This window comes from Mus caroli, unplaced genomic scaffold (genome assembly GCF_978045245.1).
Source record: "Mus caroli unplaced genomic scaffold, Mus_caroli_1 scaffold_1, whole genome shotgun sequence".
NCBI lineage: Eukaryota > Metazoa > Chordata > Mammalia > Rodentia > Muridae > Mus > Mus caroli.
The window spans coordinates 123,853,165-123,867,881 of record NW_028227256.1 but is presented as its reverse complement, the minus strand read 5'-3'; the positions used below and the strand labels follow the sequence as shown (position 1 = coordinate 123,867,881).

The 14,717-nt window shown below is 45.9% G+C and overlaps 1 protein-coding gene across 5 annotated transcripts in view; it reads right to left on the bottom strand.

The window, feature by feature from the left end:
- The window catches only part of Mgat5 (alpha-1,6-mannosylglycoprotein 6-beta-N-acetylglucosaminyltransferase), a 281,462-nt gene that overhangs the window by 159,705 nt on the left and 107,040 nt on the right, over positions 1 to 14,717 (bottom strand). For all 5 annotated transcript variants that reach the window (XM_029476546.2, XM_021156480.3, XM_029476555.2 and 2 more), the window contains one exon: positions 9,904 to 10,065. In XM_029476546.2, the coding sequence (XP_029332406.1) occupies positions 9,904 to 10,065 (162 nt within the window). The remainder of the gene's footprint in view (positions 1 to 9,903; positions 10,066 to 14,717) is intronic.

The following is a 14,717-nucleotide window of genomic DNA, read 5'->3' as shown; positions in this document are numbered from 1 at the left end:
AGAAAGACTTCACCTGGAAGTTTATTTTCTGTAGGTGCTATCTATTGGGGTGGTGGTGGTGGCAGTGGCGTGTGTGTGTGGCCATGAACATGTGTGTGGAATATGTGTATGGATGTGTATGGCCAGGAACACGTGTGCCATATGTGTGTGGCCATGTACACATATGTGGCATATGTGTGAGGATGTGTATGGCCATGAACATGAGTGGTATGTGTGTGAGGATGTGCATGGCCATGAACACGTGTGTAGTATATGTGTGTGGTTGAGGACAGTAGTGTTCTATCACTATCCAGCTTATTCTCTTGAGACAGGGTCTCTCAGTGAACCTGAACTACTACTACTGTCACAGTAGTGACAGGCACGGGCACACTATGGCCAGCTTACTACATGAACACTGGAGATCTGAACGTGAGTCTTTGTGTTTGTGCAGCAATCATTCTTAGCCACTGAGCCATCTCCCTAGCCCATCTTGCTTTTTAGACTGACCCTGAGTTGGCCAAGTAGAGTAGGCTGGCTAACTAGAAAGCCCGGGTATCTATCTCCCCTCCGGTCTGATTCTCATTCTCCAGAAATAGAACTCACAAGTGTGCACAACTATGCCTGATTTGTGTTTTCATTCTCTCTCTCTCTCTCTCTCTCTCTCTCTCTCTCTCTCTCTCTCTCTCTCTCTCCCTTCCTCTCTCCCTCCCTCCCTCCCTCCTTCCTTTCCTCTCATTCATTCTTTTCCTTAACATAAGTTCTGGGGATCAAATTCAAGGCTTCATGCAGCACTTTATCTATTGAGCTATGGTCCAGCCGTGTGTGTTTCAGTTCTTTATGATTAAAATCATAACATCCTTGTAAAGTTAAAACCACACCAACATCATGCACCGTCCACACTGATGACATACTGACCTGTCTTCAAGCCCCCACTGCTGCCCTGCAAAGGACAGAACAGAGAGCCACAATGGGCCATGCTCCTGCTGTGCTCAAATTAAAAAGAAAACACCCTGTAATCCTACCTGGCCTGGCCAGACACAGCATGGAGGGAGGAGCACTCTGCTGGCTAATCCCTGACCCTGAGAAAGTGACTTGGTGAGCCACAGCCTGGGCAGGGAGCTGGGACACTTCCCGTGCTACTTTAACACAAGCACTGCTCTGGGCTCACAAACAAGAAGGGAGCACAGGTGTGACTTAATTTCAAGGTCCATTAGCAGCACAGAGCAGGGAATTACACTGCTAAAGGCAAGTCCTAGAACTCAGCGGGGACCTTTTCCAATTTTCAAATGGTAAGAGCAATAATTATGGTGATTGTTTTTCAGAACAACATCTAGGTCCAAACGCACTGTCCTTCCCAAGGACTGGAAACCCCAAATGTTTGCCACAAATGTGATCTGAGAAATGGAGAGCTGCCTAAGAATCAAGCTGGATTAAATACCGAAAAAGCCAGTGAGCTGCACCTGAACAATGGATTTTGTGACTATATTTCCCAACTGTCCCTGAAGCTGTAGTGAATGTAATACAACATGCATGCTACTGTTACATATTTTGCTTGTATGGGCCAGTCAGTCAACAGCAGCCACGCACTCATCTTCTGCATGGGAGCGAATGGTTACTGTTAATGTAAGCATTGTGATTAAAATTCACTGCCAACTTGATGGGATCTAGAACCATCTAGAAGATAAGCTCCTGGGCATATCTATGAGGAAGTTTCTACATTGAGTTAACTGAAGTGGGAAGAGCCAGGCTAAACGTGGGGTGGGCAGCACCATTCACGGGCTAGGATTCTGGACTGAATATAAAGGAGACTCTGGTGAGCTGAGCACCAGAGTCCATTCATTGCCTGACTGGATGCAATGGGAGCAGCCTCCTCCTGTTCTTGCTACATGATTTCCCCACCAGGAACACCCAAGCAGTGGGCCAAAATAGACCCCGACCCCTCCCCTCTCTCTTCCTAAGTTGTTTTTGTTATTTTGCCAAAATGAGAAAAGTAACTAATACAGTTATGTACACAAATGTATGCATGTTATAGAGTGCTCTGTGGTGTCCTCTCTTCTAGGAGGTTACGGTCTAGAGGTACAACTACCGTGCTTGGTGGAGGGGCCCCAGCATTGAAACCTCGAGATACCAAGCTCAGTCACAAGCAATCAGAGAGGAGCTAGTGCCCGTGAGTTGCATCTACTACAGGCTGAGAAAGGAAAAGAAGATGTCAAGTTCTGCCTCCAAGCAACCTGCCATCAGCTGAAATGGAGAACAGACACGGTGAGGAGTTGTTCTTATAGAACCCAGGCGCTGTGAGCAGCGGGTCAGGCTTGGACCATGGCTGCACAGAGAGAGTGAAGAGCTCCTGTCCCCAGGAGGAGGCACACACACAGTCATGTATCTATACTTACTGCCCACCCTCAGCCTGTCCTGGAAAGACCTACCCAGCCAGTGCTCCATCACCTACATCACTTCCAAAGCTAGAGAAAGTCAAAATACATACAAAAAGTGAAACATCCAAATAAGTATGACAGAGCAGGCATGTGTATGAAGATGCCTGGGTGAAACCCAGCACCTGGTACATGACCCTAAAAATTAAAAAAACAAAACTAGAGAAAGAATTTTTTCTTTTCTTTTTTCTTTGTTCTTTTTTTTTTTTTTTGAGGCATGATATGCATGCATGTGTGAATGTATATTTGTATATGCATATGCATGTGTTTGTGTGTGTATATACATGTGTGTGAGCATGTGTATGTGTGTGGAATACACACAGGTGTATCTGTGTGTGTATGTATATATGTGTGTGTGTGTGTGTGCCTGTTATGTATATGTGGTGTACACATGTATGTGTTTGTGTGTGAAGACAACTTTGGCTATTGCTTCTCAGTTCCTTCCACCTTTCTGTTTTCAAGACAAGATATCTCACTGGCCTGGAACTTGTCAAACAGACAAGGTTGGGTGTCTAGCAAGCCCCAAGGACCTGCATGCTTCCGCCTCCTTGGAACATGAAGCACCACACCTGGGCTTTTGTAGAGTGGGATTTGGGGGTCAGATTCAGGGCCTTAGGTTTGCAAGGCAAGCCCTTTTCCAATTGAGCCATTTTTCCCACCCCCAATATATGTCTAAGAACCAAAGCATCATTTGTTTCTAGTGGGAGGAAGCTGAACTGGCTGGGGCAGTGCCGGACCACCTAGCCACACTCCCCTGATCCCAGGAACGCAGAACCATGACAAGGGGGCATCCAAGCTCTTGCAGAGGTAGTCTGGGTAAATTACCTTACTTTGTGATTGAGAGGAAGGGCAGGACTTTTGTGATCTGTTCTTTCATTTACTTCTTCTCCAACAAAATAAACAGGGTTTGCAAATGTGATTTTTTTTTTATTTTAACAAAGTTCATTTTCTACCTAAATTTCCCTAAGGGCACATTAACTCTGACAGAACAACAACAACAAACCCAAGGGTGATAAATTTGGGGGAAAAAGTCACTTTAGAAAAAGTCACAGAGAAGACAACTAAACAGACCAAGGAAGGGATAACACCACACACACACAGACACACACACACACAGACACACACACACAAGGCTGTTCCTTCTTTAAAAATAAATAAATTCAGTGAACACTCTTTCAACTGCTATGGTGCCCAATTTAGAAGCAGTTTACAGTCAACCAGAAGATAGATCAGCAAGCAATAAGACACAACAGTAAGCAATCAGAAACATCAGTGAGCTGAGCATCGCCAGAGTAAGCTGTAAAGACACGCCAGGGAGAGCGTTTCTGAGCAATTACCACATGTCTTCATGCTGGAAGGAAGAAAGAAAAACCTCACTTAAGTAGGGCTGGAACCCATAAAAATGAACTCTCTTTCGGCTCTCAAGCCATTGCTGAGATGACAAAAGGGCTCTGAGGACCAACAGCAGTCATGAAGCAGCAAAAGCAATGGCAGACTGCTCATGGTGGAGAGTTATTAATGCGGGACTCTCATCCTCTAGAGCAACCTGTCTGTAGACAGGGGAGGCAGTTACAAAACAAACAGATAAAAACCCATGTACTGGTTAACTGACAAGTCACAAAGGAGCCTCCAGCATCAGGGGAAAGGAAGAAGAACATCTAGCAAATCCATGTGCATGCAAAAGAAAAGATGCATCTGGGCACAGAGGGACCACATCACGGCAGCTAAAGCAGCAGACGCCAATACAGAGGGAGCCTCTCTATCCGAAAGGCTAATAGTCTAGGAAGCTCAGCTGGCTTTTTCCAAGACCTTTCAGAAAATGGTAACAACTGTGTTGTAGACTGTGGTGGTGTGAGTAAGAATGGCCCCAAAGGTGATGTATGTTTGAATACTTGGTCCCAGTTGGTGGAACTGTTTTGGAAGGATTAAGGATGTGGCCTGGTGGAGGAAGTGTGTCACTGGGCACAAGCTTTGAGGTTTCAAAAGTTCATGCCATTCTCTGTCGGGAGATTCTCAGTTAGCTCTCACTACCTTTTGTTTGTGGATTGCAATGTAAGCTCTTAGCAAACACCAGCACTAGGCCTCCCTGCCGATTGCCATGCTCCCCCTTCAAGATACTCATGAACCCCAATGCTCTGAAATTGTTAGTCCCAAATTAAGTACTTAACTTTTTAACTTGCCTTGGTCAAAGTGTCTTATTATAATAATACAAAAGTAATTAAGCCACTGACTTGGCCCAATATGATGAATTACAGATAGCAATGCAGGGGGGGGGTGGCGACTAAAGCATAAATAATCTCTTTCCTATGGCTATTAGAAGGGTATGAACTTTTAACTTGACAGGCTCTGGAATTTCCAGAAGGCAAGTTTCTGAGCATGTCCACAAGGGAGTTTCTAGACTGGGTTAACTGAGGCCTACCCACACAGTAGTACCATCCACTGACCAGGCTCCCAGAGTGCACAAAAAGAAAAAGTCAGGCTGAGCACCAGCATCCATCTCCCTCTGCTTCCTGACTGTGGATGCCATGTGACCAGCTGCTTCACGCTCAGCTGCTGTCCTTCTCTGCCATGATGGACTGGACCCTCAAACTGTGAGCCAGAAGATGCCCTCCCCACTTAAGTTTTTGTTTGTTTGTTTTGTTTTGCAAGTACTTCGACACAGCAGTAAGTAAGTATTTGACATGGAGGGCATACGTGGCCTTGCAGACACTGTGACATCAAGGGCTCTTCCCGTTCCCAAATACTTAAACTCAATAAAACATGTTCAAGTACTTGCTTCTCAAGTCCTCAAATACAAAACTGATGAAGACAGTGTATGGACCCTGCAACAACAGGAGCAGGACAGGCACCAGTTGCACAGTTGCTCTTAGCTTCCTCTCTTCCTCTCCACATTTTCTGAGGTCACATCCATCCTAGAGGAAGCTTCTTTTCAACACGGTTCCTAGGCCCCAATCCTTACCAGCTCCAGAACGTAGCTTCCTGGAGAAGCCCTGCTCAGTCATCCTACCTCACAACAATATCACATTGCTCCATTGCTATTTTATGTGTGTATAACCTTGCCCTAATTATCCAGTGTACTGAAGGTATGGAGTGTACCTAAACATATGGATACAAAGGCGGGAGCATGGGGTTGATTATTACACATTTAATTTGTGGGCTAGGGATGTGGCTCAGTTAGTGGAGTGTTTGCCCAGTGTGTACAAAACCCTGGGCTGCATCCCCCAGCATCCCATAAACTTGGTGTGGTATCTCAGGTCTATAATCCACTGGGAAGTAGAGGAATAAGGATAAGAAGTTTGGAATTGCCAGTTTGGTGCCACACATCTTTAATCCCAACACTTGGGAGGTATTGACAGGTAGATCCTGAGAGTTCAAGACCAGTCTGGTCTACAGAGTGAGTTCTAGGACAGCCAGAGCTACAGAAAGAAACCCTATCTTGAAAACCTAGATAGATGAGAGTCTTGGCTGAATAAGACCAGCCTAGGAAACGTGAGACCAGGTGGTAGTTTGTCCCTAATAGTCTTTGGCATTAGGATAATCTGTCTCCAGTTGATGGCACTGTTTGGGGAGGTTGAGAAGGTGTGGTCTTGCTGGAGGAAGTGTATCACTGGGAGCAGGCCTTGAGTGTTTAAGGACTAGAGCTATTTCTAGGAAACTCACTCTATTTCTTGCTCTAATTCAAGATCTGAACCCTCAGTTTCTGTTCCACTCCCATGCTGGCTGTCACTCTTCCCTGCCTTCTCTAAGTTGTCTTGGTTATGGTGTCTTATCAAAGTACCAGGAAAGCAACTAATATACAGCTTGTCTCAAAACAAAATAATTGTGATCCTGAATTCACTATTTCTTAAATTTAAAAAACTCAACATCATACTAATTTTTTTTCTTTTTTAAAACTATGTATATGTGAGTGAGTATGTACACGTGGGTGCAGATGCTCACAGAGACAAGAAGAGGGCACCAGGGGCCCTAGAACTGGCGTTACAGGTGATTATGAGTGACCCACCATGGGAAGGAACTGGGAGCTGAACTTGGGTCCTTCACAAGAGCAGTGCATACATCCAATCAGCGAGCCACCCTGCCAGCTCTTCATTCTGCGGTTTGCATTATATTAAATTCACTAAATATTGGAAGCACATCCGTGGTGGCCCCTATAAAGATGCTTCAATCTGAGTCACTAGCTTCCAGAACGAGCCCCTCAGACCCTTGTTAGCTGACTTAAAGTAGCACAGGACCCAGGTCCAGCAAGTATCCCACTTGAAAGCATTTACACCATGGCATTCCTGAGTTCACCCACGATGCCGTGCCCTAGGATCTGACACTCAGGAAAAGCAGCCTCTCTCTATATCCTGGTTGCAGACTTGGACAGCTAAAGGCCACAGGGTCACACAGCAGGGAGAGAGTGATGGCATAAAATCTAACTAGATCATGGGCTCATCATAGAAGAACAAACCTAAAAACAGGAAGAAAACCATCCTGCGGGCTTAGAAAATGGCTCAGGAGGTAAAGTGCTTGTCTCAAGCCCACAAGGACTTCATATACACATAAAAGCACCTGCAGTCTCAGAGCTGGGTAGGTAGGGACAGGGGGAACCTTGGGGCCAATCAGGACAGCCTAATCAGCGATCTGGCCAATTAGAGACCCTGCCTCAAATAAAACTGAAAGCAATTGAGGAAGGCATCCAATGTTGGCTCCTAACCTCCACACACATGCAGAAGAATAAGTAGCACATATCTATACACACACACATACACAATGGGAGGGGAAGAGGAAGAGACACCATTCCATCTTTCAAATCAGATACCACATAACCATGATGACGTCAGGCAGGAGCTCTCCACAAACTCCCCCAACCCCCCACCCCGTGGGAGTGGGCGTTGAGAGCAGAGCCTGGAGAGGCACAGCGCCCACTTATTAATAAGCAGCTCAACACAGTGGGAGGTTTCCTTGTCTAATTACAGAAACTGATGGAAATGGCAGGGAAGACAGGATTTATGGCCTAGATGACACTGTCTCTGTGTTGTAATTAAAAGTTATTTTTCACACTTTGGTGAGATGCTGGGATTATTTGAAATATAGTTTGTGAATTAAAACTTTCACAATGGCAAAAAGCCAGAGAAAAAGGTAATCCACCCAGCTTGCCTAATGCGAAGCATTCACTGTTTTGACACCGGGAAAGGTAGGAAAGGGGAGAGAAAAATCTCTCCCACTTTTAGGTCCATGAGAAAAGAGGTTCAGGTCACAGGAAAAGAAGGGAGAGGAAACAGCCTTTATGTATCACTTTGTTTGTTGATTATACCCCAGTGTGGCCTGGAACTGGCCCTGTGGCTGTGAGTAACCTTGAGTTTCTGATCACACAACTTCCTCCCCAACCTAAATACAAGTGCAGAGAGGGTGGTGTGCACTGCCACTCCCTGTTTTAGGCATTGCTGGGGATAGGACCCAGGGCTTCCTGGATGACAAGCAATCACTCTGTCAGCTGAACTCCATCCCAGCCCCCTAACCCAGACACTGTTGCATATGCCAGAAAGATTTTGCTGAAGGGACCCTGTTATAGCTGTCTCATATGAGGCTATGCCAGTGCATGGCAAATACAGAAATGGATGCTCACAGTCATCTATTGGATGGAATACAGGGCCCCCAATGGAGAAGCTAGAGAAAGTACCCAAGGAGCTAAAGGGGTCTGCAACCCTATAGGTGGAACAACAATATGAACTAACCAGTATCCCCAGAGCTCGTGTCTCTAGCTGCATATGTAGCAGAAGATGGCCTAGTCGGCCATCATTGGGAGAGAGGCCCCTTGGTATTGCAAACTTTATATGCCCAGTACAGGGGAATGTCAGGGCCAAGAAGTGGGAGTGGGTGGGTAGGGGAGCAGGGCGGAGAGAGGGTATAGGGAACTTTCGGGATAGCATTTGAAATGTATATAAAGAAAATATCTAATAAAAAATAAATGAAAAAACAAAAAACAAAAAAAACCCCTAGAAGTAAAATAGCTACTTCACCTAGTAAATAAATAAATAAATAAATAAATGCATATAAACACATATGTGTGTGTGCACACACGTGCATATATGTATGTATGTGTGCGCGTGTGCTGCACATGCGCATGGGGGATAGGGGGCATTTTGCCTGCATGTATGTATGTATACCATGTGCTTGCCTAATGCCTCAAGAGGCCATAAGAGGGCATCAAATGCCCCCAGAACTGGAGTTATAGACAGTTGTGAGCCATCATGTGGGTGCTGGGAATTAAACCCAAGTCCTCTGGAAGAGGACTGAGCCATCTGTCTCTCCAGCCCTTTAGTTTATCTTCTAATCACAGTCAGGGAATGTCACATATGAAAAGTCCAGACAGCTTGTTCACAAGCACTTATCCAAAGTGCCCCACCCCTACAGTGGATATACTACAGTCATCCCTTTGAGGAATTAGGGCTCACACACAAACAGGCCAGGAGTGGACTCCAAGGTGTTGTAATCTGAAGGTGGACCCAATGCAGCTGTGGACGAGCCTTTGGTTCAAGACTCAGGTTGTGCTGGTAACCATTTCCTTCTCTTGTCTGAGATCCCATTGTTAAAACGGGGCAGGGCAGGTAGGATACATCCCTGTGGATATCACATGAGTACAGTGTTCATGGCACCTGGCTGGAAGGCTTTTCCACCTCGTCTGGTGCTCCACATGTACACAAGCATTCTGTGCAGTGGCAACGGTATCTTAGCAAGGTGGGGAGAGAAGCTACCACAGGCAATGAACAGCAAGTCGCCTTAACTTCCAGGATCTTGGGGTTTCCATCTATCATGCTGGCTACCTAGCATTTATTTTTATTTCTTGAGACAGACTCTCACACAGCCCAGGCTGTGCCGCGGCTGTGTGACCCTCCTCTGTGGAATGAGAAATTTTTTTACATTCTTCCATCTTTTTCCCCTTTTTTTCCTGTGAGTTTAACCATTTGTGTCTGTCCGCTGCCGCAGAGAATTTCTTTCATGCTCTGTTACAAAACAGCGCTACCTCATCATCTGTTAAAATTCTCCCTCTTACAGCCTGGGAGGGGCTCAGACTCAGTGAGTAGCTGAAGATGACCTTGAGCTGCTCGGTGACCTCCACTCTCACAGGCTGGGATCGCAGGAGTCCATGTCCACACTAGGTTTACTAACAGCGAGCAGGCTTTTGCATCTGACAGGAGTTGGGAAGGGAGAGTACTCATCTGGTGGGAGTTGTTCTGATAACCTCTATGCTTCCTTTCATCTACATTCTGAATCTTATCAGCACAATACTGGGAGCTCTTTATCTGCCTGGGTGTCGGAGAATTCACCAGTTATTCGGAGACAACCATAGAGGTCTCCCAATATCTGTTATTAAAAAATATATGTAAAACCTGCCTTCATGACAGTCATGTCAAGTTCATGGAATTTTTATTGCACCAGTAAGAACCTTGGTGCTGTGGTTTTCCGAAGGGTTCATTCCCATGGCTGGGCATGGAACCGCCATCCTTACCTGCCACATTAATTTTCTCAAGCGATACCAAGCTGGGGACAGCCGTGGTGGAGTTGGTGGAGTTCGCTCCTGTGCCGTTGACCAGATTGTCCACCTTTGACTCGAGCTTGCCAATGCGCTGCAGGATGTTATCCAGCAAGACGGCGAGCGTTTTCTTCAGATCTGGGAAAGGAGAAAAGAGAAAACTGAAAACTGCTGCAGGCTCTGCCATGCATGGCCAACCTATGGCCTGCGTGCACCCTGGATACGTTCCAACATAGCCCAACATGAACTCATAAACATAAAACATTGGGAGATATATATATATATTGCAGCATTTTCTTTGGTAACTTTATCGTATGGCGTCTGAGCATGAACTCTGCAGATGAGAACGTTTTGAACCACAAAGTAAAAAAATTGGACAGAGGCAGGTGAGATCGCCCAATAGCTAATACCACTTCCTGAGTAAGAGGGAGGGCCTGAGTTCAGATCCCTAACACTCACATAAAAAGCCGTGCGTGGCCACACAGGCCTGTGCCCCCCTGAGTTAGGAGTAGAGGGGCTGGGAGGAAAGGGAAAGGACTGTTGAGCTTGCTGGCTGTCAGCATGGCTTTGGGTTCCCTTGTTACCTTGCCCCAAGAGTGTAAGATAAAGAAAGGAGAGAACAGGACACCCAGCATCGCCCTCTGATTTGCCCACTCACACACGTGACAGGTACCTCCTCAGTACCACAAACAAGCCACAAAAGTCTTAAATGTTTCTGAAGTGGCTGACCTCCCCTAAAATGAGCACATCTCGGCGATAGCAGGAACCGCCTTCTGTCAGGCCAGACTCCAGCAAACTAGCCAGTCTGTGTGAAAGCGAGTCTGAGAAGGAGTGAGGCTGTGAGATTATTTCCAGACAGGTCCAGAGGGAGGAACCTTTTTGCCATGGCCCATCCCACCTCAGCCCTGCAGGGATTTCTCTTCCACAGGGTGCTGTGGCTAAGGACACACAGAGATGATCTGAAGGTGTAGCCGGGCCTCACGGCAGCTTCAGAATGAAGTTCACTGTTATTTTTACTCTCTAGCATATTCTATTTAGATTTTTTTTCATATTTGATATAGGGTCTATGGAACTCCAGGCTGGTTTTGCACTTACTACATAGTTAATAATGGCCTCAAACTCCTGATCCTCCTGCCTCTACCACCTGAGGGCTGAGATTACAGGTGTGTGCTATCTCTTTATGTGGAACTGGGGTTGTATGTGGCTAGGCAAGCCTCCTACCAAATGAATCACACCATTGGGCCTCAACATTTTTATTATTCTTTTAGGATTTCACTCATGTATGCAATGACATATGACCATATCCACACACACTTGCCCCCCTCCAACTCTTTAGGTTGTATCCCCCAACACAACATAACTTCATGTCTCCTCCTCTCTTTCTCTCTTTCTCTCCCTCCCTCCCTCCCCCCTCTTTATATGTGCATGGGTGTGGGGTTGCCTAGCTACAATGGGCACGCATATTCTCAAAGGAGTATGATGTCCCTCTCCCAGCAGCTAGCCACCGGCTCCTCTGTAAGCCATGGGGAGGCAGAACACTTCTCTCATATATTCCTGGACAATTTAATTTTTAAAAAAGGGATGTATTTCTATTGGCTATTGACAGGGATAATTCTATGTTCGGAGCCATGCTGGAGAACCTGACCTTAACTATAATCAGATTTGGGAAAACAACTAGAGTCACCACTGTTCGAAAATATTTATTAAACTAGTAAGGATGAGGTTGTATTCTAAAGGCTAAGGACATTCCCTTGTGGCGCTTACATTGAAAGAGTGGAGTCCCTCTCTTAGATGTTGTACTGTCAGACATTTCCACCAAGCTTCACCTGGGTCAAGAAACAAGCTCCTTGGGACACACATGAGCCTGTAATGAGCATGGACAGTCTGTGAGAACACTCAGTGTGGGAACCACCCTGCATTACGGGATACAAGGCAGTGAGGAGGCCCTAAAGCAACAACATACAAAGAAGAAACGCAAGCACTGAGGAGATGGAGCTGGAGAGATTGTTCAGTGGTTAAGGGCACATTCTGCTCTTGCAGAGGAAGCCTAGTTTGGTTGTCCGCACCCACACTGGGCAGCTCACAACCACCGGAACCTTTAGCTCCAAAAGGTCTGACATCCTTTTCTGAACCCCACAGGCACGTACGCTCATGTAGCACACACACACGTGAAGAAATACTAAACAAACAACAAGAAACGAGAGAGATGGGAAAGAGGAAGAGGAGGGGAAAGAAGGGAAGAGGAAGAGGGGGAGACAGACAGACAGATTGGGTAGGGGTGGGGACAGAATACACAAAGAGGATGCAAAGCCTGGCCTCTATTTTTACAAATACACACAGTGCCCAGCACACTGCGGCACTCAATGAATATGCTTTATATGAGCAAATTAACAAAACAGATCAACTATCACCTACAAGAACAAACAATTGTCCTCACATAAATTATAGCTTCCCAGGTGATAAAAGCATTTCTCACCTTTTTAAAAAGGTGCTAACAGCTTTATTGCGGATTTTAAGAACGGTGGAATATTAGGCTATGTTACATTTAATGGTAAGCCCCATTTATTTAAGGATACTATGTGATGCAGGGTAGTTCTGATGGAGTTTAATAAGAAAATTAGGACACAAATATTCCTTCCAATTTCTAGCATATTTTTATATTTATCATGGTGTTTTACGGTTATAGTAGCAGTAAGATGTGCCCTCAGCAGGATTACAGTTTCTAATTACTAATGAACTTTAAATTTTCTCTTCGTACTTCCAAAGTCTTGGTGGTAAAAACTGAAGCCCAACATTACTACCCAAATTTCCCATGTTCCTACAATTCACCGTACACAATAAGGAAGAGAACGGGTGGTCGAGAATATTTAGAACACCCCTCTGGGGAAGGGAGTGCTGCTTTTCAAGCCAAGAACTCTTGGGTTAGTGCTGAGATCAATTAGACTGCAGCGGAACAGGTGCCCTCAGAGCATCTGGAAGTTGTCATTTCCAGGAAGCCATGACAGCACACAGTAGAAAGGACGAGAAGGCTCAACCAAGATCAGGATGGTGAAGGAGTTAGCAGAGCTGTTTCTTTGTGTGGGTTAATGTTGGCTACCAGGATCCCTGGTACTAAAAAGGCACATCTCTGTACCTCTGTGAGCAGGGGTTGTACATTAGGTCAACTGAGGTCAACCTGGTGTCCAGGAAGGGCCCTCAGAAGACACAGTGGCTCTGCTGGTAGATTGGGGTTCTCAGGCGCATGACCTAGATCCTCAGGAGAGATTGGCAACCCATGATTTCCTTCATCAAACTAATCATTATTTGAGAAATTACCAAGAAAGGCTGTATATGGGAGCTCTCCTTCCCCTGACCCCATCTGCCCTGGGCCAAGCACTCCTTGGGGTCCACTTACTGCTTCAGGACAGGAGGGAGAGACAAGAGAATCCTGGGAAACCCAACTGATTGGCCTGGCGAGAAAGACATGCTGCCTCAAACAAGGACGAAGAAAACATCCCCCAAGGCTGTCCTCTGATTTCTACATGTATGCCATGGTATGTACTTACAAAAGCACGCACACACACACACACACACACACACACACACGGAGTGGGAGGGGGGCAGGAGCAACAAAACACGAGCAGAGTTAAGACCCAGGCAGCCGGTACTCAACATACTCTTCTGTAGCATTACCAGGCCCCATTTTAAGAAGGATCTGTAAAAGTCAGCCAAAAGTTCTGGGCAAGGCCAAGGCTTGCAGTTCACCTGCGAGGGACAGTGACCATGTTTCAACCACACAGAAGTGCATATGCAATGAGCCAAGGATTGACATCCAAACTGCCAAAGATAATTTCCTTCTCTGCTTGGCTCCGATCTCAAATCCCTTTCTGCCAAGGCTGCCCCAGAGATAGAACATGGACGAGAGCTGCTGAGCAGCCTCGCTCACAGCAGCAGAGAATAGGCAAAGACGGGGCACTAATGAGTAAGGAAGGTGTTAATGAAAAGAGAATTAACTTCGGCCCCCTATAGCCATTGGCTGCTGGGAATGTCAAGTCCCATCACTTACATGTCTTAAAATTAATTTTAAAATGACCTTTCCATGGAAAGACACTATAGTCTCGTGTGTGTGTGTGTGTGTGTATGTGTGTGTGTGTGTGTGTGTGTGTGTGAATAGTTGTTATTTATATCAGAGGAGAGCTGGGAAAGAGTCAAACACTGCAGGAGAAAGACTGGGTTACTTTATCCAATCTGTAAGCTAGACCACTAGGCAGATACTGGCTTTGCCGCATCATCTGTGTTTACTGCCAATGGCAATTCATATGAGGTTGATAACGATGTGGCTACCAAATGACTTAACAGCATGAAAAAAACACCACAAAGGCAAGCTTTCTGTTGTATATAAATACCACCCCGATTTCTAAAAAGGAACATGCACATGTATACATTTGTCTACACACACACACACACCAGCATTTATAAAAGACTGGAGGAGGGCTGTGAATGTGGCTGAGTTGGTAGACAGCTTGCCTATATGCACAAAGCCCTGGGCTGGGCCCCAGCACCATAGGACCTAGGTTCATCAGTGTACGCCTGTAATGCCAGCATCCAGGACACAGAGGCAAGAGAATCAGAAGCACAAGTCATCCTTGGCTCCACAGTGAATTCTAGGCCTGCTTGAGACACGAGGGCCCTTAGAGGAAAGGAAAGAAAGTCGGGCAAGAAGTAAACTCTGTTATCACTGGTAAGATCTGAATCTGGAACCAAAGCTTTCGTTCTCTATATTTCCTCATGTGCTCTCAATTTTCTACAAA